Source organism: Arvicanthis niloticus, chromosome 1 (assembly GCF_011762505.2).
Source record: "Arvicanthis niloticus isolate mArvNil1 chromosome 1, mArvNil1.pat.X, whole genome shotgun sequence".
Classification (NCBI taxonomy): Eukaryota; Metazoa; Chordata; class Mammalia; order Rodentia; family Muridae; genus Arvicanthis; species Arvicanthis niloticus.
Genome location: NC_047658.1, coordinates 10160790 through 10186655, shown reverse-complemented (window position 1 = coordinate 10186655; position 25866 = coordinate 10160790). Strand labels below are relative to the sequence as shown.

Genomic DNA, 25866 nt, shown 5'->3' with positions numbered 1-25866 from the left:
TCCCTGTCTCTAATTCCCTGTTCTCTGTCCCTCTGGGACAGATAAAGCTCCTCTGTGCTGAGAACTTGGTCTTGAGAACTTGGACTGAGAACTGAGCCAATACCGATTCTAATACCAGATATGCAGAATGCAGATGGATGCAGATACTTGATTTTCATATCTATTTTCCAAAGTGGTTAGTTGTTTTATTGTTGTTGTTGGGGTTTTTTGTTGTTTTGTTTTTCTCAAGACAGGGTTTCTCTGTGTAACAGCCCTGACTGTCTTAGAACTTACTTTGTAGACCAGGCTGGCCTATAACTCACAGACATCTTCCTGTTTCTGCCACCCAAGTGCAAGGATCAAAGACATGGGTCAGCATGCCTGGCTAGATTATTTCTAATAGTTGGCGTTCTGCATATCACTGCAGTTTACAGTCCTACAAAGTTCTGATCATGAGTCTTCATAACATAACTACAGATTTAAATAGAGTTAATTCAGTTACAGAAACAACCAAATGTGGCTGGAGAAATGACTCAGCCACTGTGAGAGAGGAAGAGGGTTCAGTTCCCCGCAGCTTCCTCAGGTACCTTGCAACTATGAGTAACTGCAGCTCCATGGATCTGATGATATCTTCTGACTTCGTTACACGTACATGCACAGACACATGTGCATAAATGATACATCTTCAAAGGCAACCAAAGATTGAGTATTAGGGGGTGGAGGAGGATGGAGGGAAGTGGAGGAAAGGGCAGATGTCCTCATGGGAAGTCCACACCAACCCCTCCAGGAAGTAGTGACGTCTCCTCTGACAGTTTCTTCCCACCCACACCCCAAGGCAGAGATGTCAGTAGAAAAGGGGAACAAGGACCAGGGGAAGGCTCAGTGGGTGAGATCACATGGTGGGAAAGCAAGAGGACGCAAGTTCCAATCTCTGGCACTCAAGTAAAAAGTACCATGGCATGGTGCACAGTGCTGGGGAACAGAGACATCCCAGGTGGAGGCACCAGTGTTCAGCACCAAGACCAAGTTCTCAGCACAGAGGAAATCTGTTTGTCCCAGGGTGTCAAAGGGCAGGCGATGAAAGACAGACAGGATAGAGGACACTGGAGAAGAGGAATGAAACAAGGGAGAGGGGGAAGGGATATTTGTCCTGGAGGACAAAGGACTGCTTCTGGATAGAGGGGAGACAGATGAGCCACATAGGCAAATGGCAGTTTATGAAGGTAAAAGGGTTAGGATGGGGTGTTTAATTTTGATTGGGCTTGTTAATTAGGTGAACCAAAGGGCGGCTTTTGATTGCTGGAATAGCTGGACCTTGGTGGTCAGCCTTCATAGGAGCAAGTGGCCAAATGAGGAAATAAACCTTGGGGGCTACCTTTAGGAATGTAATCTAAGGGTTGTTTGTTTGTTTTTCAAGGCAGAGGGGATAAGAGAGAAAGGCAAGGCCAGCCAGAGGCTTGCTAGCCACACTGGGGCTGGCTAGTGTCTCTTCACCAGGACCTCACTGGCCATCTAGCCCTGCAGAAACAGTGAGCCTTGGGTTTGGAGAGAGTTCCTGTCTCAAGGCAATAAAGGATAGGGATAAGAGAAAACTCAACATCTTCCTCTGGTCCCCAAGAGCATGTGTGTGGGTGCTGACACTTGTGTACACATGCACACACACACACACACACACACACACCACACCACATACCACACACCACACAAAGGAATGCAGGGTGCTGTGCTGATGGGAGACACTGAGCTTCACAAAGTCCACAACAGTCCTGGGAGATGATACATGGACAGATAATAACTTCCTGTTATTCTTAATTATTGTTATTATTAATAACTGTTGGGATTCAGACTCAGGACAAACAGCTGAGGTCCATATTTAACATACCAAAGTAGACCTGCCTCCAGGTTCTCCAGCATCCCTCAGCCCCTACCTGTTACAGGGCATGGCTGCCATACCCTGCCCTCTGACCTGAACTTTCCAACCAAGGGGCTGGGCTTCCCCTCCCTGAGAAACTCTTCCCTATATAATGCAGACATTTTGGGCTCCCTTCTTTCTTCCTTCACCCTCCCCCTCTTTATCCCTCTCCCTCACTCCCCTCCTCTATCCTGCCCTCCCTTTCTCTATATTTCCTCTCTTCCTGGATGCAATGTCTAGGCTCTCTCTCTTCCCCCTCCCCTTTCTCCCCCTCCCCATGGCAACTTCCGTGGCCTCATTCCTTGGGATATCCCTTAAACCTGTGTCTCTGCTTTAATTTGGCTTGACTTGGCTCAGTTTTGTCGGCATAGAATAACTCCGAGTCCAGTTAGTGTTGACCATGTGTATTTAGGTGTGCATATGTGTGGAGTCGTTCAGTAGGATATGAATGAACCTACCAACAGTTGCATTTCCGTAAGAAGAAACTGTTCTCCCTCCCTGGCAGCTGTCAGTCATCAAAAGCTCCTCAACTAGGGATAGGGCATTTGGAACCCCACCCCCACCTGTGCTGAATTCTGACTGCCTTGAACTTGTGCCAGTCTCTTACAGGCAACCACAGCTGGCTGCCAGTTTGTTTTGAGGCAGCATCTCCTGGTTTGGGAGCCACCCAGGCTCCCTGGCCAGCTAGCCCCACGGATGGGATAGCCCTATGTCAGCTTTCCTAGCACTTGTATAACAGGCATGGTCCAGGATACCCACAGTTTTTATGTGGGTTCTGGGATCAAACTCAGGTTTGACCCTGCAAGTGCTACCTGTAGTTCCAGTAAGAACTACCAATGAGATATCTTTCTGGCCCCAATATTATTTTGAAATACAGTCTTGCCATGCAGCAAATGCAGGCTGGCTAAAATTCAAAATCTCCCTGCTTTGACCTCCCAAGGGCTGGGATTTCAGACTCATTTCAAATCCAGCCCTCTTTCTTTTTTTCCTTCCTTCCTTCCTTCCTTCCTTCGTTCCTTCGTTCCTTCGTTCCTTCCTTCCTTCCTTCCTTCCAACTATATTTTAAAATAATTTATATTTTATTTTTTTAATTTACTTTTTAAATTTATTTTATTTATTCTGCCATCCCCCTTTCTAACCCACCGTAATCTCCCTTTCAACATGGCAGGCAGGAGGATCTGAAAACCACATGATTTATAAGGTATTTTCCCTTTTACCCTTAGAGTCAATCACTCTGTGAACTTCTTGGGAGCAAAGGCGTCTTTCTCCAAATGACTAGTGCATCTATCCACACCCAGCCAAATGAACTTTATCTATAAATGGTAGATCAGAAAAGGTTAGAAAACGCAACAGCATTATAAAGTATAATCTATTTGCATGTGGTTACACTTTATGTCATCTTACACTTGTTTGTTTGGTGGGGGCACTGCGTGCCTCAGTGTTCATGTACAGGGAGGTCAGAGGACAGGATTTGGGAGTCGAAGTTCTCCCACCGTGTGGGTTTCAGGGATCAAACTCAAATCATCAGGGTTGGTAGCAAGCACCCTCAACTTGCCAGCCCTGTAAAGGACTGTCAAACTCTCCTTTAAATATAATTATATTTTGTGTAAAGACGGAACAAGTGAACAAGAAAGATCACCTTGAGAGTATCTCAAGATGGTTGCAAGGGTAGGTAATGCATCTGGGGTAAATAGAGTTCTCCAAGTAGGTCACTTTGTGCAGCTTGTTCAGGTGCGTAATTGGTTAGGGCCACACCTGTAAGAGCAAACCTTGAAGATAGTTAACCTGGGGTATGAGAAAGCATCTAAATGGTGCTGGTCTAACTGAAAGTCCATATGTAGGAAAATGAAAATAGATCCATATTTGTTACTGTGCACAAAGCTCAAGTCCACATGGATCAAAGACTTCCACATAAAACCAGATACACTGAATCTAATAGAAGAGAAAGTGGGAAAGAGCCTCGAACTCATGGGCACCTGGTGGTGGTGGTAGGGGGTGGGCAATTTCCTAAACAAGATTCCAATGGCCCAGGCTCTAAGATCAAGAGTTGGCAAATGAGACCTCATGAAACTGAAAAGCTTCTGTAAGGCAAAGGACAGAGTCAATAGGACAAATCAGCAACCTATAGATTGGGGAAAATCTTCACTAACCCCTCATCCGATAGAGGGCTAATGTCCAAAATATATAAAGAGCTCAAGACGTTAACCTCCAAAAAAACCAAACCCAATCAAAAAAAGAGTTATAAATCTAAACAGAAAAATCTCAACAGAGGAATCTCAAATGGCCGAGAAGCACTTAAAGAAATGTTCAAAGTCTAGTGATCATGGAAATGTAACTCAAAATGACCCTGAGATTCCACCTTACACCAATCAGAATGGTTAAGATCAAAACCTCAGGTGACAGCACATGTTGGCAAGGATGTAGAGAAAGAGAAACACTCCTCCATTGCTGGTGGGATTGCAACTGGTACAGCCACTCTGGAAATCAATTTGGAGGTTCCTCAGAAAACTGGAAATAGATCTAACTGAAGACCCAGCTATACCATTCTTAGGCATTTACCCAAAAGATGCCCTACCACACCACAGGGGCATGTGCTCCACTACATTCATAGCAACCTTATTTGTGATAACCAGAAGCTGGAACTAACCCAGATGTCCCACAACAGAAGAATGGATACAGAAAACGTGGTTCATTCATTCACACAATAGAATACATTCAGCTGTTAAGAATGAGGACATCATGAATTTTGCAGGCAAATGGGTTAGAACTAGAAAACATCCTGAGTGAGGTAACTCAGATCCAAAAGTACATGCATGGTATGTACTCACTAGTAAGTGGATATTAGCTTAAAAAGTACAGAATACCCAGTGTTGGGAGCCGACTTTTAGCAGAAAGTGGCTAGATTATCTTTGCAGCCATCTGGAACCATATACCCTGATAAGAGATTTGGTTTTCAATAGCCTACAACAGCTGAAGCACACTCTGATATCCCACATATTTTGTGTTGCTGTTTACTGCCCCCAGCTGCAAGGCGCACGTGGTAGCCACGCCTGCAAGGCATGCGGTTCACGTGCTGTCCACATGCTATCCAGGCCATATATGCCTGTAAGGCACACGTGGTATCCAAGCCTGCAAGGCACACAGTGCACGTGCTGTCCACGCTATAGACGCCTGTAAGGCTTATGTCATATCAACACCTGCAAGGCATGTGGTATCCACGCGCCTACAAGGCACGTGGCAAAAGCGTATAAATACCTCAGAATTCCCTTCAATAAAGGAGACTAGAGACTAGAGACTTGAGACTAGAGACTTGAGACTTTATCAGAACCTCTGTCTTGTTTCCATTCTTTGTGTCTCCTGCCCCAAGAGCCCCACTCTCTCTCAACCAGAGCACTTAACCCCAAAGCGTTGAGGCAGAGAAAAGGTTCGCAACACCCAGGATATAATCCACAGACCTCAAGAAGGTTAGCAAGCCAAAGTGAGCAGACTTCACTCTCACTTGGGAGGGAGAAGAAAGTAACCATAGGAAGCAGAGAGAGGGAAGGACTTAGGTGTGAGAGGAGAGGGGGAGAGGAATAGGGGAACATGATCAGATATTGGAGGGGGAACAGGAGAGAAGCCCTGAGAGCCTGCACAATGAATGGAAATATGCAACCTGGGTGGGGGGAGGTAGGGAGGTAGGGAGGTGGGGAAACACCATAGAGTGTACCAGAAATCTGGAAGGTGAGAGACTCTCAGGACTCAAAGGGAGGGACATTCGGTGAAATGTCCAGCAGTGGAGAGAGGGAACTTGTAGAGTTAGCCTCCAATAGAAAGACAGGGCTTCAAGTGGAGGGATGGAGTTGCCATCCCACAGTCAAAAACTCTGACCCAGAATTGTTCCTGACTGAAAGAACTGCAGGGACAAAAATGGAGAAGAGCGTGAGAGGAAGGAGGTTTAGTGACAGGCCCAACTTGGGATCCATCTCAAGAGGAGGCTGCAAGGCCTGACACTACTACTGATGCTATGGTGTGCTTATAGACAGAAGCCTAGCATGGCTTTCCTCTGAGAGACCCAACAAGCATCTGACTGAGACAGAGGCAGGTACTTACACCCAACCAATGGACAGAAGCCAGGGACCCCTGTGGTTGAATTAGGTAAAGGTTGGAAGAAGCTGAGGAAGAGGGTAACCCCATAGGAAGACCAGCAGTCTCAACTAACACAGACCTCTGAACACAGAGGACTGTCTGGCCTGGCCTCAGTGAGAGAAGGCACAGCACCTAATCTTAGAGAGACATAGAGACATAGAGATATACATACATACATACATACATACATACATACATACATACATACACACACACACACATATAATTTTAATTTTTTTAATCTAAAAAATATTAATACAATTTAATTAGGGGGAGGGGCAGGAAGAGAGAATGAGCCTCCCCTGCGCAGCTGCAGGACCACGAGGGGCTGGTTGCCAGTGCCTAGTGCAGCTGTTTCCAGTCTCCGGGGGAAGGGCTACTCAGTACTTGCAGCCAATGGGTATTAAGTACGTGCTGGTCTGAGAGTCCTCAAATGCTATCAGCCGCGTGTGGGGTAGAGGCAGAGTTGGCTCTCTTTTTCCGGTGGTTGCCAGTTTGCAGGAAGTTGGATCTGCACTTAGAGGTGAGTTCCTGGGTAATTTCTGTCTTATTCCCTGCTGGATCTCTTGGTTGCCTTCTCTTCACTAGCTAGGACCTCTTTTTCAGGCCAGTTAATATGCACGACAATGCCACCACCACCACTTTTCCTCCCCACCCTCTTTCTCTTTAGACCAGTGAGAGCTAAGGAACCAGAGATTCTCATGGAAAAAAACAGTTCCCCCAATTTTGTTTTTTAAAAGAGTTGATCTGGAGGGTGTATGTATTTGGGGTCGTTTAGGAAGGTCCCTCGGCCTTCCCAGACTTGGATGTTAGCACTAGACAGGGAGCAGAGAACACAATGATAGAAACCTGGGATGCACCATTGTCTGGGCCACGTTTTGTGGGAGTGCGGATATTGATGAGTTACTTGGGTGGCTCATAAATGACTGTGACTGAGGTCAGTGATGATGCTACATGAGCTGCAAGATTGTGTGTTGCAGTTGCCAAGTGAAGAAAGGGAGACAGGGGTCATTTACCTACAGAAGCAAGTGGCAAATTGCTTCTACCAGTTTGAAAGAGGGTTAGATTTGAAGCTCCGCACTCGTTTTTTTTTTTTTTTTTTTTCTTTCTGTGTGCAGGTCCCGGTATGGTACCTTGTGGAGGTTAAGGGGTGGCATACAGCGTTGCTTCTCCCCTCCCACGATGTGGGGGCTATGGGGATCAAACTTGAGTCCTCAGGCTTGGTGTCAGGTCTCTTTACCCACTAGGCCCTGCAGTTTTCGATGCTTCTATCACATCATTCCGATTCTAATAGCAGGAGCAAGGGCTGTCTGTCTGTTGCCTGCCTTCTCTGTTTCTCCTAACTGGACAGCCTTGTCTAGCCTCAATAGAAGATGCATCTAGTCAGTCTACAACTTGATATGCCAGGGCAGGTTCATATCCATGGGAGACCTCCCCTTCTCAGAGAAAACGTTGGGAACACAGGGCTAGGAGGGACTAGAAGAAGAGAAGGGAGAAGCTCTGAACAAGATGTAAAGTAAATACATAATGAAAAAAACTTATATACTTGGGGATACTTTATCCACAGAAACATGAGGATAAATGGTGGTGGTGGTGGGGTTTCCAGAAATGATAGTGGAAATATAGGTAAAAGGTAAAAGTGCTGGGGGTGGGGAGGGTTGCTTTGTTGTTTGCTTTTTTTTTTTAAGACACTGATTCTCAGAAAACAGTCCTCAGCTGCTAGCAATCACTTCCCCAACCTTCTCCCACCCCCAGATTGGTTTACTAAGTAGCTCTCAGCTGAGTCTGTTCCCGCCTGACTCTTGGCTTTGGGAAGTTGATGCTTCTGTTCCAATATATTAGAGAATTGAGAATGTTCTAAAGTGCTTTAGCCCAAGACATACAGTTTTGGGGCCTGAATGAAGGACCAAATTCTATTAAGTGCTTATGTGAAATTAAATGAGGTGCTGTAAACACCCCCCACCCCCCAAAAAACAAACAAAACCACAGCAAACAGTCTCTTCTCTGGGAGACTTTGTTGGTCATTTCATTCTTCAAAAAGGAAAAAAAAAAAAAAACCCTTGCCGTCCACACTGCTAATGTATTTACCCAAGGGCTTTGTCTCTTGGATCTCCAGTTTCTTCAGCCCTTCAGAGAGTATGTCTAACTCAAGTCCTGTGACTATAGCAACATTTAGACTTCACAGTCAGAATTTAGTCCTTTCACCCAGTGGTTGGGAGATTTGTTTTCCTGTTTAGCTCTTTTGATTTCCATATTTAAAAATTTCTAAAAAATTCTAACCCTTTAAATTGTGATCATCTTTTGTTTTGCTTTTTGTTGGTTTGATTTGGTTTTTATTGGTGTTTTGAGACCGAGGTCTCTAGCCCCACTGGCCTGGAACTTGCTGAGATCCACCAGCCTCTGCCTCCCAGGTGCTGAAATTAAAGGCTTGTGCCACCATACCCAGCTAAATATTTTTTTTTCTTATCACCCTATAGTTAAATTCTTTCTACAGAGAGATGCATAGAAAAAGCTTACTTCTTCCTAGCCTTCCCAGGGGGTTGTTAGGTTTCCCTTTGTCTAGTTCTTGTTTGGTCTCATATGTTTTGCTTTTATATGTGAAACTCAGAACCCACCCTAACCCCCTCCCTGGGTAAGGGGCTTACAGGTGAGAGCTACTACCCTCAGCTGATACTAAGTTCTGATTAGCCAATGCCAGTGTTGGATGGTCAAGGTTATCAGTGCTTTGGAATTGCTCCTTCATGTATAAGCATGGATAAACAGTCTTGGTGAAATGTGTTTATTTCATTCAGTATCATTTACTAAAATGGGTAAGATTACCTTTCGGTGCTTGGCCCATCTATTCCCTCCCCCCTCTATCAGGTGTTTACCATAGCCCAGGGGTGCTCTGCTCACCTGCACGTAGTGTTTAGCTTCTGACACCGGAGGCTCCTCTTTCTGTTAATTGCTGTGTGTTGCAGGTTGCAGAGCCTCTTCAGGGTTGAATGAGCTCAGGTGTCACTAATCAGGTCCTAAATAGTGTTTGCTGTTCAGCAAGGCTGTGTGTCATATTTGCATTTACAAGACTTAAATATTCCCCAGCTCCCTAAGGGAGTGATACTGTTTCCCTTTCCAGGGAAGTAGTGGCTCTTTTTCACAGGGGCCACAGCAGCCTTGTCTAATGCAGCATCAAAAACACTCTCAGCTTGGTATGTCAAAAAAGGATCTTTAATAATGATTTCAGTTCAGTTGGAAGTCACAGAGAGTCATTTAGGGGGCTCAATCCTCTGCGTGTTTTAAGAAGTTGAACTGTTGGTCATTTTTATGGATTAGTTAAAGGTGTGAACATATTTTTCATCCTATGTCTCAAATTGACTAGCTCCAATTCATTTGTTTTAAAAAGTTTGGTTTGGTGTGTGTGTGTGTATGTGTGTGTGTGTGTGGTGTATTAGGGAGGATGTGAAGGATGAGGTGAGGGTGAGAGGGTAGGGGAGTACGGGGGTGTGGTGTGGTGGGTGTGTGTGTAGGCATCTGAGTGACATTGTCCATATGGAGGTCAGAGGACAGCTTTTCCCTCTCCTTCCACCATGTGGTTCATCTGACTTGGTGGCAAGCACATTTACCGGCTGAGCCATCTCGCCAGACCCCTCACTTGTATTCATTCTCCTAACCCCAAGGGAGCTTTAAAGGTCAGTGACCTTTAATTACTTATATTTTTAGAATGAAGGGAGTGAATTGAATTCATGTTGTCTTGTTCATACTATTAGATTGAGATGTTGGGCTGGTGATACAATTCAGAGAGTTTGTCTCCAGCTTGTAATCCCAGCATTCAGCAGGAGGATCAGAAGTTCAAATATAATCTTCGTTCCATACGAAGTTCAAGCCCAGCTTTCGTTACATGAGGTCCCATTGAAAGCAAAAGATTCTGATGCTGTATTTTATCTGAGTTACTTTGGATTTAGATATAGAGAAATTTGTGCATACTCACGTTTTAAACTCTGGCGCAGCAGTTCTCAACCTGTGGGCCTGTGGATTGTGACCCCCTTGGAGGTCAACCCTTCCAAAGGGGTCGCCTTAAGATAGGAAACATAGAGATTTACATTAGGATTCAGAACAGTCGCAAGACTACAGTTATGAAGTAGCAACACAAATATTATGGCTGGGGGTCACCACGACATGAGGAGCTGTATTAAAGGGTCTCGGCATTAGGAAGATTGAAGACCACTGCTTTATTTCATCTGTTGACTTCAACTGGAAAAACCAGCAACTTTTTCTTAATGATTTTCTTCTTTGAACGTTTTACATATGTCTGCTGTGCACTTTGGTCGTATTCACCCCCATGACCTCTCTCTGTGTTCCCTCGAGGATCTGCAGTCTCTCTCCCTTCCAACCTGATATCCTCTCCTTTGAATAACTAGTTTTTTGATTTTTTTTAAGATAGGGCTGTGTGTCTCTGGTTGGTCTGAAACTAGCTGTGTAGTCCAGCTGGCTTCAAACTCTGAGATCCACCTGCCTCTGCCTTCCAAGTGCTGGGATTAAAAGGCATGCACTACCATACCTGGCCTGCAAGACCCTTGACTCCCGCTATTCAAAAGTGACCCCTGCCCCTCAGCTGACCTTGTTTCCCATGATCTGCTCTTCCTAGATGCTGCTGACCCTAGCTGTCTATGTGCAGCATGCACAGGCTCTGATTTAAGTCTCTGGTAGTGTGCACAGTGTGAGGCTTGCTTCTGGCTGGAGTGTTTGCTTAGCATGCGTGAGGCCCTGACCTCCATCTCTAGGGGTTGTGTGTGTACATGTGTGAGGCTCTTGACTTCAATTTCTAGGGCGTGTGTGTGCTTAGCATGCACAAGGCTCTGTGTTCAACTATGTTCATGAGGCCCTGGCTTCAATAGCACTTAAAATTTTTTTTCTTGATGAAATCATAATCCTTTAAAAAAAATTGACTGTTGGTCTTAAAATATCTCCTGTGTCTTCATTTCAGACACTGAGTAGTTCTAAGGCCCCGAGACTTGCTCTTCATACTCACAAACCTAAGTGCATCATCAGTTTTTATTTTTGAGGCAAGGGACAAGTATCATTTTTTGAATAGCAGGAGTCCTTCAAGAGTCTCCTGATGAGCCAGTCATGGTGGTACACATCCTTGGATTGAGAGGCAGAGACAGGCAGCTTTCTTTGAGTTTGAGGCCAGCCTGCTCTACATGGCAAGTCCGAGAGCAGCTAAGATTATATAGTGAGACCCTGTCTCAAAATAGTCTGTGCTGACTCCCAGAAGCCCCCTTGTTGTTGGTCCCTTATATAAACTCACTCTCTGCTCATGATGGCCTCAGGGAGTGGGGCTCTGATTTTTTTTCTTTTTTCTTTTTCTTTAGTAAAGAAAAGAATTTCTATTTTTTAAAAGGAAATAATTTTAAAATTTAAATAAAATTTTTTATTGGATATTTTCATTTCAGACATAATCCCCTTCCCCCACCCCAGGAACCCCCTATACCATCCCCTCTCCTCCTGCTTCTATGAGGATATGCCCTCACCTACCCTCCCACTCCCACCCCTCTACCCACAATTTCCCCAATGCATGATGTCCAGCCTTCACTGGACCAAGGACTTCCTCACTCACTTATGCCTGACACTGTCATCCTCCCCTACATATACAGCTGGAGTCATGGGTCCCTCCCTGTGTGCTCCCAGGCTGGTGGTTTAGACCCTGGGAGCTCTGGTTGATTGGTATTGTTGCTCTCCCAATGGGGCCACCAACCCTTTCAGCTCCTTCAGTCTTATCTCTCACTCCTCCATTGGGAACCCCATGATCAGTTCAATGGTTAGCTGTGAGCATCCACCACTGTATATTTCAGGCTCTGGCAGACCTCTAAAGAGACAGCTATATCAGGCACCTGTCAGCATGCACTTCCTGGCATCCACATCAGTGTCTACCTTTGGTGAATGCACAAGGGATGGATACCCAGGTGAAGCAGTTTCTGGACGGCCCCTCCTTCAGTTTCTGTCCCACACTTTGTCTCCATATTTGTTCCCATTAGTACTTTGTTACTCCTTCTAAGAAGGAGCAAAGCACCCACACTTTGGTCTTCCTTGTTGTTCATAAGCTTCATGTGGTCTGTGAATTGTATCTTGGATATTGTGAGCTTTTAGGCTAATGTCCATTTATCAGTGAGTACATACCATGTGTGTTCTTTTGTGATTGGGTGACCTCACTCGGGATGATATTTTCCAGTTCCATCCATTTACCTAAGAATTTATCGAATTCATTGTTTTTAATAGCTGAGTAATAATCCATTGTGTAAATATACTGCATTTTCTGTATCAGTTTCTCTATAAAGGACATCTGGGTTCTTTCCAGCTTCTGGCTATTATAAATAAGGCTGCTATGAACATAGTGGAGCATATGTCCTTGTTATATGTTGGAGCATCTTCTGGGTATATGCCCAGGAGCTGGGTCCTCAGGTGATGCTATGTTCAATTTTCTGAGGAACTGCCAGACTGATTTCCAGAGTGGTTGTACCAGCTTGCAACCCCACCAACAATGAAGGAGTGTTCCTTTTTCTCCACATCCTCGCCAGCATCTGCTATCACCTGAGTTTTTGGTCTTGGCCATTCTGGCTGGTGTGAGGTGGAATCTCAGGGTTGTTTTGATTTGCATTTCCCTGATGACTAAGAATATTGAACATTTATTTGGGTGCTTTTTGGCCATTCGAGTTTCCTCAGCTGAGAATTCTTTGTTTAGCTCTGAACCCCATTTTTAATAGGGTTATTTGGTTGTCTGGAGTCTAATTTCTTGAGTTCTTTGTATATATTGGATATTAGTCCTCTATCAGATGTAGGATTGGTAATGATCTTTTCCCAATCTGTTGGTTGCTGTTTTGTCCTATTGACAGTGTCCTTTGCCTTACAGAAGCTCTGCAATTTGATCAGGTCCCATTTGTCAATTCTTGATCTTAGAGCATAAGCCATTGGTGTTCTGTTCAGGAAAATTTCCCCTGTGCCTAGGTATTCGAGGGTCTTCCCCAACTTCTCTTCTGTTAGTTTCAGTGTATCTGGTTTTATGTGAAGGTCCTTTATCCACTTGGACTTGAGCTTTGTACTAGGAGATAAGAATGGATTGATTTACATTTTTCTACATGCTGACTTTCCGTTGAACCGGCACCACTTGCTGAAAATGCTATCCTTTTTCCGCTGGACAGTTTTAGCTCCTTTCACAAAGATCAAGTGACCGTAGGTGTGTGGGTTCATTTCTGGATCTTCAATTCTATTCCATTGATCTTCCTGCCTGTCTCTGTAACAATACCATGCCATTTTATCAATATTGCCCTGTAGTACAGTTTGAGGTCCGGGATGGTGATTTCCCCCAGAAGTTCTTTTATTGTTGAGAATAGTTCTCGCTATCCTGAGTTTTTTGTTGTTCTAAATGAATTTGCAAATTGCTTTTTCTATCTCTATGAAGAATTGATTTGGAATTTTGATGGGGATTGCATTGAATCTATAGATTGCTTTTGGCAAGATGGCCATTCTTACTAAATCCTGCCAATCCAGGAGCATGGGAGATCTTTCCATCTTCTGAGATCTTCTTCAATTTCTTTCTTCAGAGACTTGAAGTTCTTGTCATACAGATCTTTCACTTGCTTGGTTAGATTCACACCAAGGTATTTTATATTATTTGTGACTATTGTGAAGGGTGTCATTTCCCTAATTTCTTTCTCAGCCTATTTATCCTTCAAGTAGAGGAAGGCTACTGATTTGAGTTGATTTTATATCCAGCTACTTTACTGAAGTTGTTTATTAGGTTTAGGAGTTCTCTGGTGGAAGTTTTAGGATTACTTAAGTATACTATCATATCATCTGCAAATAGTGAAATTTTGACTTCTTTCTTTCCTGTTTGTATCCTTTGACTTCCTTTTGTTGTCTAATTGCCCTGGCTAGGACTTCCGGTACTATATTGAAATAGGTAGGGTGAGAGTGGGCAGCCTTGTCTAGTCCCTGATCTTAGTGGGATTGCTTCAAGTTTCTCTCCATTGAGTTTGATGTTGGCTACTGGCTTGCTGTATATGGGCCTTGAGTTCCTGATCTTTCCAAGACTTTTAACATGAAGGGATGTTGACTTTTGTCAAATGCTTTCTCAGCATCTAGTGAGATGATCATGTGATTTTTTGCTTTGAGTTTATGTAGTGGATTATGTTGATGGATTCCCGAATATTAAACCATTCCTGCATTCCTGGGATAAAGCCTACTTGGTCATGATGAATGCTTGTTTTGATGTGTTGTTGGATTCGGTTTGCAAGAATTTTATTGAGTATTTTTGCATCGATATTCATAAGGAATATTGGTCTGAAGTTCTTTTTTTGTTGGGTCTTTGTGAGGTTTAGGTATGAACGTAATTGAGTCTTCATAGAATGAATTGGGTAGTGTTTCTTTTTCTATTTTGTGGAACAGTTTATAGAGAATTGGTATTATGTCTTCTTTGAAGGTCTGATAGAACTCTACACTAAAACCATCTGGTCCTGTTTTTTTTTTTTTTTGGTTGGGAGACTTTTAATGACAGTTTCTATTTCTTTCAGGGTTATGGGACTGTTTAGATGGTTTATCTGCTCCTGATTTAAGTTTGATAACTGGTATTTGTCTAGAAAGTTGTCAATTTTATTCAAATTTTCCAGTTTTGTTGAGTATAGACTTTATAGTAGGATCTGATGATTTTTTTTAATTTCCTCAGTTTCTGTTATGTCTCCCTTTTCACTTCTAATTTTATTAATTTGGATACTGTCTCTGTGCCCTCTGGTTAGTCAGACTAAGGGTTTATCAATCTTACTGATTTTCTCAAAGAACCAGCTCCTTGTTTTGTTGATGTTTTGTATAGTTCTTTTTGTTTCTACTTGATTGATTTCAGCCCTGAGTTTATTTCCTGCTGTCTATTCCTCTTGGGTGTATTTGCCTCTTTTTGTTCTAGAGCTTTCAGGTGTGCTGTCAAGTTGTTAGTGTATGCTTCCTTCAGTTTCTTTTTGTAGGTACTTAGAGCTATGAGTTTTCCTCTTAGTGCTGCTTTCATGGAGTCCCACAAGTCTTGGTATGATGTATCCTAATTTTCATTAAATTCTATAAAGTCTTTTAATTTCTTTATTTCTTCCTTGACCAAGTCATCATTGAGTAGAGTGTTGTTCAGTTTCCATGTGTATGTGGGCTTTCCATTGTTTTTGTCATTATTGAAGACCAGCCTTAGTCCGTGGTGATCTGATAGGATGCAAGGGATTATTTCAATCTTTTTGTATCTGTTGAGGCCTGTTTTGTGACCAATTATATGGTCTATTTTGGAGAAAGTACTATGAGGTGCTAAGAAAAAGGTATATTCTTTTAGGATGAAATGTTCTATAGATAATCTGTTAAATCCATTTGGTTCATAACTTCTATTAATTTCATTGTCTCTGTTTAGTTTGTTTCCATAGTCTGTCCATTGCTGAGAGTGGGTGTTGAAATCCCCCACTATTGTGAAATGCAATGTGTGCTTTGAGCTTTAGTAAAGTTTTTTTTTATGTATGTGGGTGCCCTTGCATTTGGATTGTAGATGTTCAGAATTGAGAGTTCATCTTGGTAGATTTTTCCTTTAAGTATGATTTTTCCTTTGATAAGTATGAAGTGTCCTTATCTTTTTTGATTACTTTTGAAAGTCAATTTTATTTGATATTAGAGTGTCTACTCCAGCTTGTTTCTTGGGACCATTTGCTTGGACAATTGTTTTCCAGCCTTTGACTCTGAGGTAGTGTCTGTCTTTTTCACTGAGGTACATTTCCTGTATGCAGCAAAATTCTGGGTCCTGTTTATGTGTCTAGTCTGATAGTCTGTCTTTTTATTCGAGAATTGAGTCCACTGATAAGAGATATTAAGGAAAAATGATTGTTGCTTCCTGTTATTTTTGTTATTAGAGATGGAATTATGTTTGTATAGCTATATTCTTTTGGAGTTGTTGGAAGATTACTTTCTTGCTTTGTCTAGGTTGTAGTTTCCAACCAACTTGTGTTGGAATTTTCCATCAATTATCCTTTGAAGTGCTGGATTTGTGGGAAGATATTTGTGTGAATTTGGTTTTGTCATGGAATATCTTGGTTTCTCCATCTATGGTAATTGAGAGTTTTGCTGGGTACAGTAGTTTGGTCTGGCATTTGGAGGTGTGGGTCTGATTTTCAATTCAGAAGAGAAGATGCAGCCTTGGGCATGGGCTTGGTTAACTGCCCTGTAGAGTTAAGAGTAGTGTCCAATGTTGGTAACGCCTTACACTTTGTCTTGTGACTGCTAAATTGTTCTGCCATCAAGAACATTGAGAAGTCATGAGAGGACATGTAAGACTGTATACCCAGAAATCATACAGAGCTAGAGCTTAATGATGAACCAAATCTGTCCTGTGGAGCTGGCGATGCATACCAGGATTTGCATATGTTTGTAGTCTGCTTGGGAGGAATTTCTGCTCATACCCTTAGCCTGTTTTAAAGTATCTATCTCTTGGAGATTTTAATTTTTTTCTGAGTATGTGTACATGCCATATTGCATGTATAGAGGTCATAACAACTTGTGTGGAGTAGATTTCTGTCCTTCACCCCCTTACATGGGTTCCAGGGATTAAACTCAGATCACCAGGCTTCTATGCTAAGTGCCTTTACCCTCTGAGCCATCTTGCTGGTCCTATTAGAGGTTTCTTATCGACATTTAGCTCATTTATTGGATCCATATTTCAGTTTTTTATTTTATGTATTGCATTATGGAGATGAGAGGACTACTTTCAGGAAGCAGTTCTCTCCTACCATGTAAGTCCCATAGATCAAACATGGGTTGTCAGGTCTAGCAGCAGGCATCATTACCCATGGAACCATCTTGCCAACCTTCAAATTCCTTTTTCTCTCCCCCTCCATCATTCCCTGCCCTTCTCTTTCTCTGTGTGCCTGTGTCTCTGTGTCTGTCTCTGTGTGTCTCTGAGTCTCTGTGTCTGTGTGCCTCTTTCTCTCTCTCTCTCTCTCTCTCCCCCTGTGTGTATGTCCCCCCGTCTCTGTGTGCCTGTCAGTCTGTGTGACACACACACCACATCACATTCCAACTCCTCTCCTTCTCCTCTCAGTCCCTTCCCCTTACCCCACAACCTTCTCCTCCATTTCCCTTCAGAAAAGGACAGGCCTCCCAGGAATATCAACCAAACATAGCATATCAAGTTGCAATAACACTAGGTAACTTCTCTCTTATTAAGGATGAGTTGGAGGAACAGGGTCCCAAAAGCAGCAAAAGAGTCAAAGACAGCCCCCACTCCATTGTTAGGGGTTCCACAGACACCCCAAGCTGAACAACCACAGCATGTATGCAGAGAACCTAGTGCAGAGCAATGTAGACTCCATGGTTGCTGCTTCAGTTTCTGTGAGCCCTGCTTAGTTGGTCCTGTGGGTTATGTTCTCCTGGTGTCCTTGATACCTCTGGCTCCTACAATCCTTTCTCCCCTACTTCTGCAGGATTCCCCAAGCTCTGCCTACTGTTTGGCCATGAATCTCTTCATCTGTTCCTATCAGCCACTGGATGAAACCTGTCTGATGACAATTAGGGTCCTGTTTACAAGTATAGCAGATTATTAAAAATCATTGACTCTTGACTTTTTTTTTTGGCTAGTCATGTTCTATCCTAGGTCTCAGGCCAGCCCTCCAGGCAGTGTCAGGTATGGGCTCCCTCTGCTAGCATGGGTCTCAAGCTGGACCAGTCATTAGTCATTGGGTTGGCCACTCACCCAGTTTCTTCATACCTTTGCCACAGTACATCTTGTAGGCAGGACAAATTGTAGGTTGAAGGTTTTGAGGCTGGGTTGGTGTCCCAATCTCTCCTCTGGAAGGCTTGACCTGGTTATAGGAGATGGCAGTTCAGGCTCTGTATCCCCCATTGCTAGGAGTCTTAGCTAATGTCAATCATGTGGATTTCCCAGGAGTTTCCACTGTACTAAATTCCTACCCCATGCCCATATGCCCCCATAACTCTCCCAGTATTCTCTCCTCCTCGTCCCACTTAACCTAACCCCTCCTGTTCCAGCCTACCCCCATTCTATTTCCCTTCCCAGGGAGATTCATGAGTTCCCCCTTGAGCCCTCCTTGTTACTTAGCTTCTCTGGGTCTGTGGATTGAAGCATGGCTATCCTTACTTTACAGCCAATGTCCACTGATAAGTGAGTACACACCATGTTTGTCTTTCTGAGTCTAGATTACCTCACTCAGAAAAAACCTCATTTTTTTCTAGTTCCATCCATTTGCCTACAAATTTCATATTTTTTTAACAGCTGAATAATAACTCACTATAAATCCCTGGCTGGCCTGGAGTTCTCTATATAGACTAGACTGGACTTGAGTTTACAGAGATCTGGCTGCCTCTGCTGGGATTAAAGTTGTGCATCACCATGCCTGGGATTGACTTACATTTAATGCCAAAACTTTACTAACTTTCCATAATTGGCACCAAGCAAAACCGCTCTACAAACTGTATACTATGTTTTTTAGTAACTACTAGGAACCTTTTTCCTACATATATATATATATATATATATATATATATATTTATACAGATCCAACCATGAGTGTTCAGAAGGCAACACATTGAATCAGAGCCTGTGCTGGGGGTTGTTTGGGGAAGTGAAATATCATTCTGGCTCAAACCTGCAACTGTCTCAGAAGACAGAACACAGTAACCATTTATAAACTTATGGTTAGGTAAACAGTATCCAAGTTATTCACAGATGCTTGCTAGACTATTATGACAAAGCATCAGTATTACACTATGTATTGAAACACACACACTGTGTATGTATATATGACTATACACAGTAATACACACACTGTCTTTATATCAGTGGCTCTTAAGCTTCCCAATGCTGGGACTCTTTAATACTGTTCCTCATATTATGGTGACTCCCCCAGCCATAAAATTAGTTTTGTTGCTACTACATAACTGTAATTTTGCTACTGTTCTGAATTGTAAATTATCTGATATGAAGGATGTCTGCTATGTGACCCCTGTGAAAGGGTTGTTTAACCCCAAAAAGGTTGCAACCCACAGGTTGAGAATTATAGTTTTATATAAAGAGAAAAAATATAATTTTTTAAAATCATGCATTAGATTTTTTGAGACTATGTTTAATGAATGAAAAAAGATTATTGTAAATTAAAATGCAAAAATGAGGACTCATTCACAACATGCCCACCTATTTCCAACTGGATTCAATCTGCAACCCTGTATAAACATGGGGGTAGGGCATGTACCTCTAATCCTCGCACTTAGGACAGAAGCAGAAGGATCAGTAGTTCAAAGTAATCCTTGGCTTCCATCAGGCAAGTCCCAGGTTTAGGAGAGACCCTGTCTGGGGACAAAAGGATAGGTGGTATGTGTCTTGTTACTTTTCTAGTGCTGTAAAGAGATGCTATGAATAAGGCAACTTATAACAGAATTTAATTGGAGACTTGCTTACAGTATAGTCATGATGATCATGGCTGTACACTGGACCAGTACTGGACAGCCATCAAATCCAGCAGCACACTACAGAGACAGAGACTGGGTGTGGTGTGGGCTTTTGAAAGCTCCTCCAACAAGGCCAAATTTCCCAATTCCTCTCAAACTCTGGTCAAGACATTTCAACATAGGAGCTAATGGAGACCATTTTCATTCAAATAACCCACAGTTGGGGGTAGAGAAATGGCTCAGTAGTTAATAGCACCTGATGCTTTTGTAAGAGGATCAGTGTTCCACTCAAAACACCCACGTTCAAGTGGCTCACAGCTACCTATAACTCCAGTTCCACAAAGTCCCAATTCCTCCTCTGGCCTCCAAGGACACCTGTGTGCACACATACACATGTTAAAAAATGTATTTTTTTCAAAGACCAGAGAGGTGTCTACAAAGGAAGGAGACCATGGTTGACACCTGTGCACAAACACACACAAAAAAGTTGAAGACGTCTCTAACTACACAAGAATCAACTGAATAGCTGCTTGTACAGGTCTGAAATTCTGAAGGCATTGAGGTGGACTAATGAAGACGAACCCTTAATGCCTATGGCCCAATACCTCGTTGTGACAGCCACTCAGAAGAACTAGTGTAGAATGCACATGGTAGGTCCAAATGGAAGCATCTTTGCCTCTCTGCTGTACTTTGGAGGCAAAGGCCCTGACATCCTAGACTACATGTGGCATAAACTAAGAGGCTTGCCTTAATCTCTATGTAGTGTGGACATGAGTGTTCTCATTCCACAGCTGGGTTCATTAGACCAACTTAATAACTCTTCCTCTCTGTTGCAGAAAGCACAATGAGTACTCCAGAAAAAACAACTCCGAAAGACGGAGCAGAGCAGGAACTGACATCAGGTTTGCAGGTGGCGGGATGAGGTTGTAAAGATGGGTACAATAAAGCCACATATTTTATAGGTTTTCATCTGAAGAATTAGACCCCTGAATTCTTAGTGTGTGCATGCAGGGTTGGAGTTTGGTTACCAGCATCTACATCAGGTGGCTCAGAGCTAAGTGTAAATCAGGCTCCAAGAAATCCAACACCTCTGTCCTGTGCTGGCATGGGACTCATAATGTACCCAGACATAGACATGTAATTAAAATTTAAAAAGGAGTCTTTGTTTTAATGGTGGATGTTTCCTGAGGAAGGAAACCTAAGTTGATCTCTGACACCCACATCAACACACACACATATATTTAATACTTACTGCATACCACACATAATGTACACAAATAATTCTTCTAACTTGTCAAGACAGAGGTGTGGGGTGGGAATTTTGGGTTTCTCAGCCCTCCTTGATTGCTCTCTCTGCCTGTCCTTAAACAGCTTTCCCTACTGGCTTAAAATGATTCTTTCAGGGCATATGACTTTTTATATTTGCCTGCAAGATTTGGGGGGTGGTGGGTTCTTGGTTCCAATGATTCTATCATGAATTTTAAAATTGCCTTGGCAATTTCTTGGAAGGAAATGATCAGCCAGGCTCCTGATACTGACTGCATTACATTGCATCCGTGTTTGGGCATGTAGCTGTTATTAATAAGGTTGAATCTTGAGGCTTGTCTTGCTCAGTCAAAGAAATTCTTCCTGCACTACAGCCAGAGTTCAATTCCCAGAACCTATCTAAATATGCCAGGTAGGAGGGGTATGTGCCTATAATAACCACCAGCAAAGAGGCAGAGGCAGGAGCATCCCTGGTGCTTGCTGGCCAGTCTAGTCTACCATGGAGAGATGCAGGGTTAGTGAGACTCTCCACTCCCTGGAACCTCCAATCTCTTGAGGGTTAGGTGCATCTTCTCTGACTGAACCCAGACCCAGCAGTCCTCGGCTGTACAGGTGTTGGGGGCCTCACAACAGCTGGTGTATGCTGCCTGGTTGGTGGTCCAGTGTCTAGGAGATCTCAGGGATTCAGGTTAGTTGAGACTGCTGGTCCTCCTACAGGGTCACCCTCCTCCTCAGCTTTTTCTAGTTTTTCCCTAATTCAACCACAGGGGTCAGCAGCTTCTGTCCATTGGTTGGATGTAAATATCTGCATCTGACTCTTTCAGCTGCTTGTTAGGTCTTTCAAGGGCAGTCATGATAGGTCCCACTTTGTGAGCACTCCTTAGTAATAGTGTCAGGCCTTGGGGCCTCCCCGTGAGCTGGATCCCACTTTGGGCCTGTCGCTGGACCTTCTTTTCCTCAGGCTCCTCTCCATTTCCATTCCTGCAGTTCTTTCAGACAGGAACAATTATGGGTCACTTTTGACTGTGGGATGGCAACCCCCTCCCTCACTTGATGCCCTGTCTTCCTGCTGGAGGTGGGTTCTATAAGTTCCCTCTTCCTGTTGTCATGCATTTCATCTAAGGTCCCTCCCTTTGAGTCCTGAGAGTCTCTCACCTCCCAGGTCTCTGGTGCATTCTGGAGGGTTCCCCGCAACCTCCTACCTCCTGAGGCTGCCTGTTTCCATTCTTTCTGCTGGCCCTTAGGGCTTCAGTCCTTTACCTTCACCCAGTACCAGATCAGGTTCCCCTCTCCCCCAAAACCATAGTCCACTTTCCCTCACAGGTCCCTCCCTCCCCACGTGTGATTGCTTTCTTCTCCCTCCCAAGCAGGACTGAGAAGTCCTCATTTGGGCCCTTCAGCTTGTTGACCTTTTTGAGTTCTGTGGGTATATCTTGGGTATTCTGTACATTTTTGACTAATATCCACTTATTAATGAGTACATACCATGCATGTACTTTGGGGTCTGAGTTACCTCACTCAGGATCATATTTTCTAGTTTCATTCATTTGCCTGCAAAATTCATGATGTCCTGGTTCTTAATAGCTGAGTAGTCTTCCATTGTATAAATGAACCACATTTTCTGTATTTATTCTTCTGTCCTGGGACATCTGGCTTGTTTCCAGCTTCTGGCTATCACAAGCAAAGCGACTATGAACATAGTAGAACATATGTCCGTGTAGCCTGGTGGGGCCTCTTTGGGATATATGCTGGGTTCTCGGGTAATACTATGTCCAATTTTCTGAGGAACCTCCAGACTGATTATCAGAATGGTTGTACCAGTTTGCAATCCCACCAACAATGGAGGAGTGTTCTCTTTCTCCACATCCTTGACAATATATGTGCTGTCACCTGAGGTTTTGATCTTAGCCATTCTGATTGGTGGTAGAATCTCAAGGTCATTTTGATTTGCATTTTCCTGATCAATAAGGACTTTGAACATTTCTTTAAGTGCTTCTCAGCCATTCAAGATTTCTGTTGTGAATTCTGTATAACCCATTTTTTGATTGGGTTGTTTGGTTTTCTTTTTCTTTTTTTTTTGGAGGTTAGCTTCTTGAGTTCTTCACATATTTTGGACATTAGTCCTCTGTCAGATGTAGGGTTAGCTTAGATTTTTTTCCCAATCTGTAGGTAGGCAAAACAAACTTAAATAAAAATAAATACATTTTTATAAATTGAGATTGCAACTGGGAAAGACATGAAAAGTCAAACTATGGTCCATATATGTGCACACAAATATGCATATGGACCTGCCCACACACATGTACACAGAAAGTGACTTGACAACCAAACAGAGGACATAGTCCTACAGAAAAGTGACTCAAAATGCTTATACTTTCTCAGGAGCCCCTACCCAATCTCTGATGCAATTTTAAGTGTCTTAATCTTGCAGCTCCATGACTTCATGAGTTCAACAGCTGTATCATGTCCAGAGCACAGCAGTTCAAAGCTCTCCTCCTCCTCTGTTTCCTAAGGGTGAGGGGAGTTGAGACATATGCTATCTCTGCTTTGAACAAAAAGCACCATTATGTTCTGTTCAAAACACCTACATTTAAGTAGGTCACACCTGTGTATAACTCCAGCTCCACAGAGTCCTAAGTCCTCTTCTACCCTCCAAAAGCAACTAAATGCACACATAGACATGCACAAAAATGAAATGTATTAATTTCTTCAAAAATGAGATAGATGCCTACAGAGAAAAGAGACCATACTTGACACCTGTGCACCCATGCAAACACACTCAAAGTTGAAGGAAGCTCAAATTACAAATACTAAGTGAATAGCTGCTTACACAGGTCTGAAATCTGAAGAAATTGGGGATGACTAAGATGAACCCTTAAAGCCTATGGCATTCATTTGGTGCACCTCATTGTGATACCCACGCTAAGCCACTCAGAAGAACTAGAACAGAATGAGCATGTTAGGGTCCAAATGGAAGCATCTTTTTCCTGTCTATCTCTGCTGCTTTACTGAACTTCTGAAGCAAAGACCTTGACATCACAGTCTACATCGACATAAACTGAGCAGAGGCTTACATTAATTCTTTATGTAGTTCAGACAGCCGGGGCAATTAGACTGACTTGTCAACTCTTCCTCTCTGTTGCAGAAAGCTCATCGAGTCCTTCTTAAAAAGACAGTAAAATAACCCTGGATAGCCAAGGATCAGAGGAAGAAGGGACATCAGGTTTGAAGGCAGGGTGGGGTGTAAAGATGAGTACACTTAAAGCCACATGCTGTATTAGTTATCTGAAAAATTAGACCCCGAAGTCTTTTTTTTCTTTTTTTAAAATTTTATATTTTATTTACATTTAAGATGCCATCCACTTTCCACATTTCCCCTACCTAGAACACCCCTGTCCCATGCCCCACCTTTCCTTTTTGCTTTTATACAATTTTTTAAAAAATGTTAATCAAAGGATTTATAAGTTTGGTAATGCTCAATCAGAAGTGTAACCCAATACCCAACCTAGATATAAAAACTATCTTTGACTGGTGGAGACCTGTGAACATGTGCCTCCATGCCCCCCCTCTCTCTTTCTCTCTCATCACCTAGCTTCTCCTCTCCTTCATCTTCTCTCCTTGTTCCATCTCTTCCTCTCAGTACTCCTTCCCACTTAGCTCCTCCTACATATCACTCTTCCTGTTAAAGTAAAACTTTTCTCTCAAAATACAATTAGAGCATACTTATTCCTAATTGTACCAGTGAGGTACAAGATAGTCCTAATACCCAGTCCATCATGGCTTTTTTGGCCTTAGAATGAATGTCAGCTGAAAACCATCTACTCAGATCTCTCTCAAATAGCCAGGATTGGCTATGAGACTATAGGTCTTCAACCCCGTCAGAAATCCAGAATGACTGAGTTAACTGAAGTTATGGGAAGCACTAAACATAACTTCTAAAACTTAGCCAATTTATAGAGACCGCTGAACACCTGGAAAGCCCCTATGCTACCGAACATTGGAGCATCAAATCTTCAGCCTTCTGGCCCAGAGTCATCTGACAGACCTTAGTGATGCAGGATTATTAAGGCCTGATTACTCTGTCTAGGCAGATAAAATCAGTCGACTATTCTGCATGTGTGTCCTTTTCTGGACAGTAATTTGTCTGTAGATGGAAAGAGGCAATTCTTGCCTAGTGGCTGTCACCACGCAACTGGAGTAACTCCAAGGATGCTCAATTTCTTCTTAGAATCCACGACAGGAAGCTGTCAGGAGCAGACAGGTCTCTGATCAATATGAACATTAATATATAAATATTTGTAGCATCAGTTCTATGGACTTCTGATGTTTTGAAAACTATCTATGTAAGGTAACCTGGACTGTTGTCTGTTCACTCCTCTCAGCTATTTCTAAATAAAATATGGAAAACACCCTAACAATAAACTCAAAACCATGAATTTGCTATAGTCCCTTAACTCATAAGGTTAACCGTCCCAAATCAGTTAAAAAAGTAAAAAAAAAAGGGGGGGGGCTGGGTCTAGGCCTTGTATTCCTAAATGTGTTATACAGGCACAATGCCCATGAGAGTATCAATATTCATCTCATTTTTATATTAATAAGAGGCTCGTATCAATGAAAACCTTAAATTTGAAATCAAAGTAGATTTTGTACCATTTAAGAAATTATAACTTCATCTTGATAATAATTATACAGATTTCTACCAATAGGTTATGGCTATGCAATAAGTCCTAGCTAATCCCCCCTGTTCCAACAAAACCACTACTTTTCCTTAGAAAGACAGACCATTATTAACCACCTTAGTCCCCAAGCTCAGGGAATAGGGGCGCTGACTCTTCTTTAACTTCTTCAAGCTGATTAAGGGCGTTGAGATTTTAGAGGGGTGGGGGGGGAAGAGTAAGTTGATAAGCCTCTGATGCTGTGTCTTCACTGAATCCAGATGGAATTCCAGGACATCGGAGGTTTGGGCAGGTCTGCTCAGTATGCTTGATGAGTAGATACACCAAGGCTGTGTATTCTGCAATATACAATTCTCAGAACAAGTTTTAGTATCAAGAAAAAAAAATTTCTCCCCCCCCAGGGGGCTGACATTTTTTTTTAAAGATGTTGGTTCTGACAACTTTTTTGTTTCACTT

The 25866-nt window shown here is 42.9% G+C and overlaps 1 protein-coding gene across 3 annotated transcripts in view; it reads left to right on the top strand.

Moving 5' to 3' along the window:
* The first annotated feature begins 6467 nt into the window (after positions 1 to 6467).
* Positions 6468 to 25866, top strand: part of LOC117693507 (NACHT, LRR and PYD domains-containing protein 5-like) — a 59864-nt gene continuing 40465 nt past the window's right edge. For 2 of the 3 annotated variants that reach the window (XM_076932081.1, XM_076932080.1), the window contains exons 1-2: positions 6484 to 6542; positions 20305 to 20370. In XM_076932081.1, coding sequence (XP_076788196.1) covers positions 20313 to 20370 — 58 coding nt within the window. In that variant the 5' untranslated portion in view covers positions 6484 to 6542; positions 20305 to 20312. Of the gene's footprint in view, positions 6543 to 20304; positions 20371 to 25866 lie in introns of all 3 variants that reach the window. The other variant, XM_076932086.1, reaches the window with a different exon arrangement.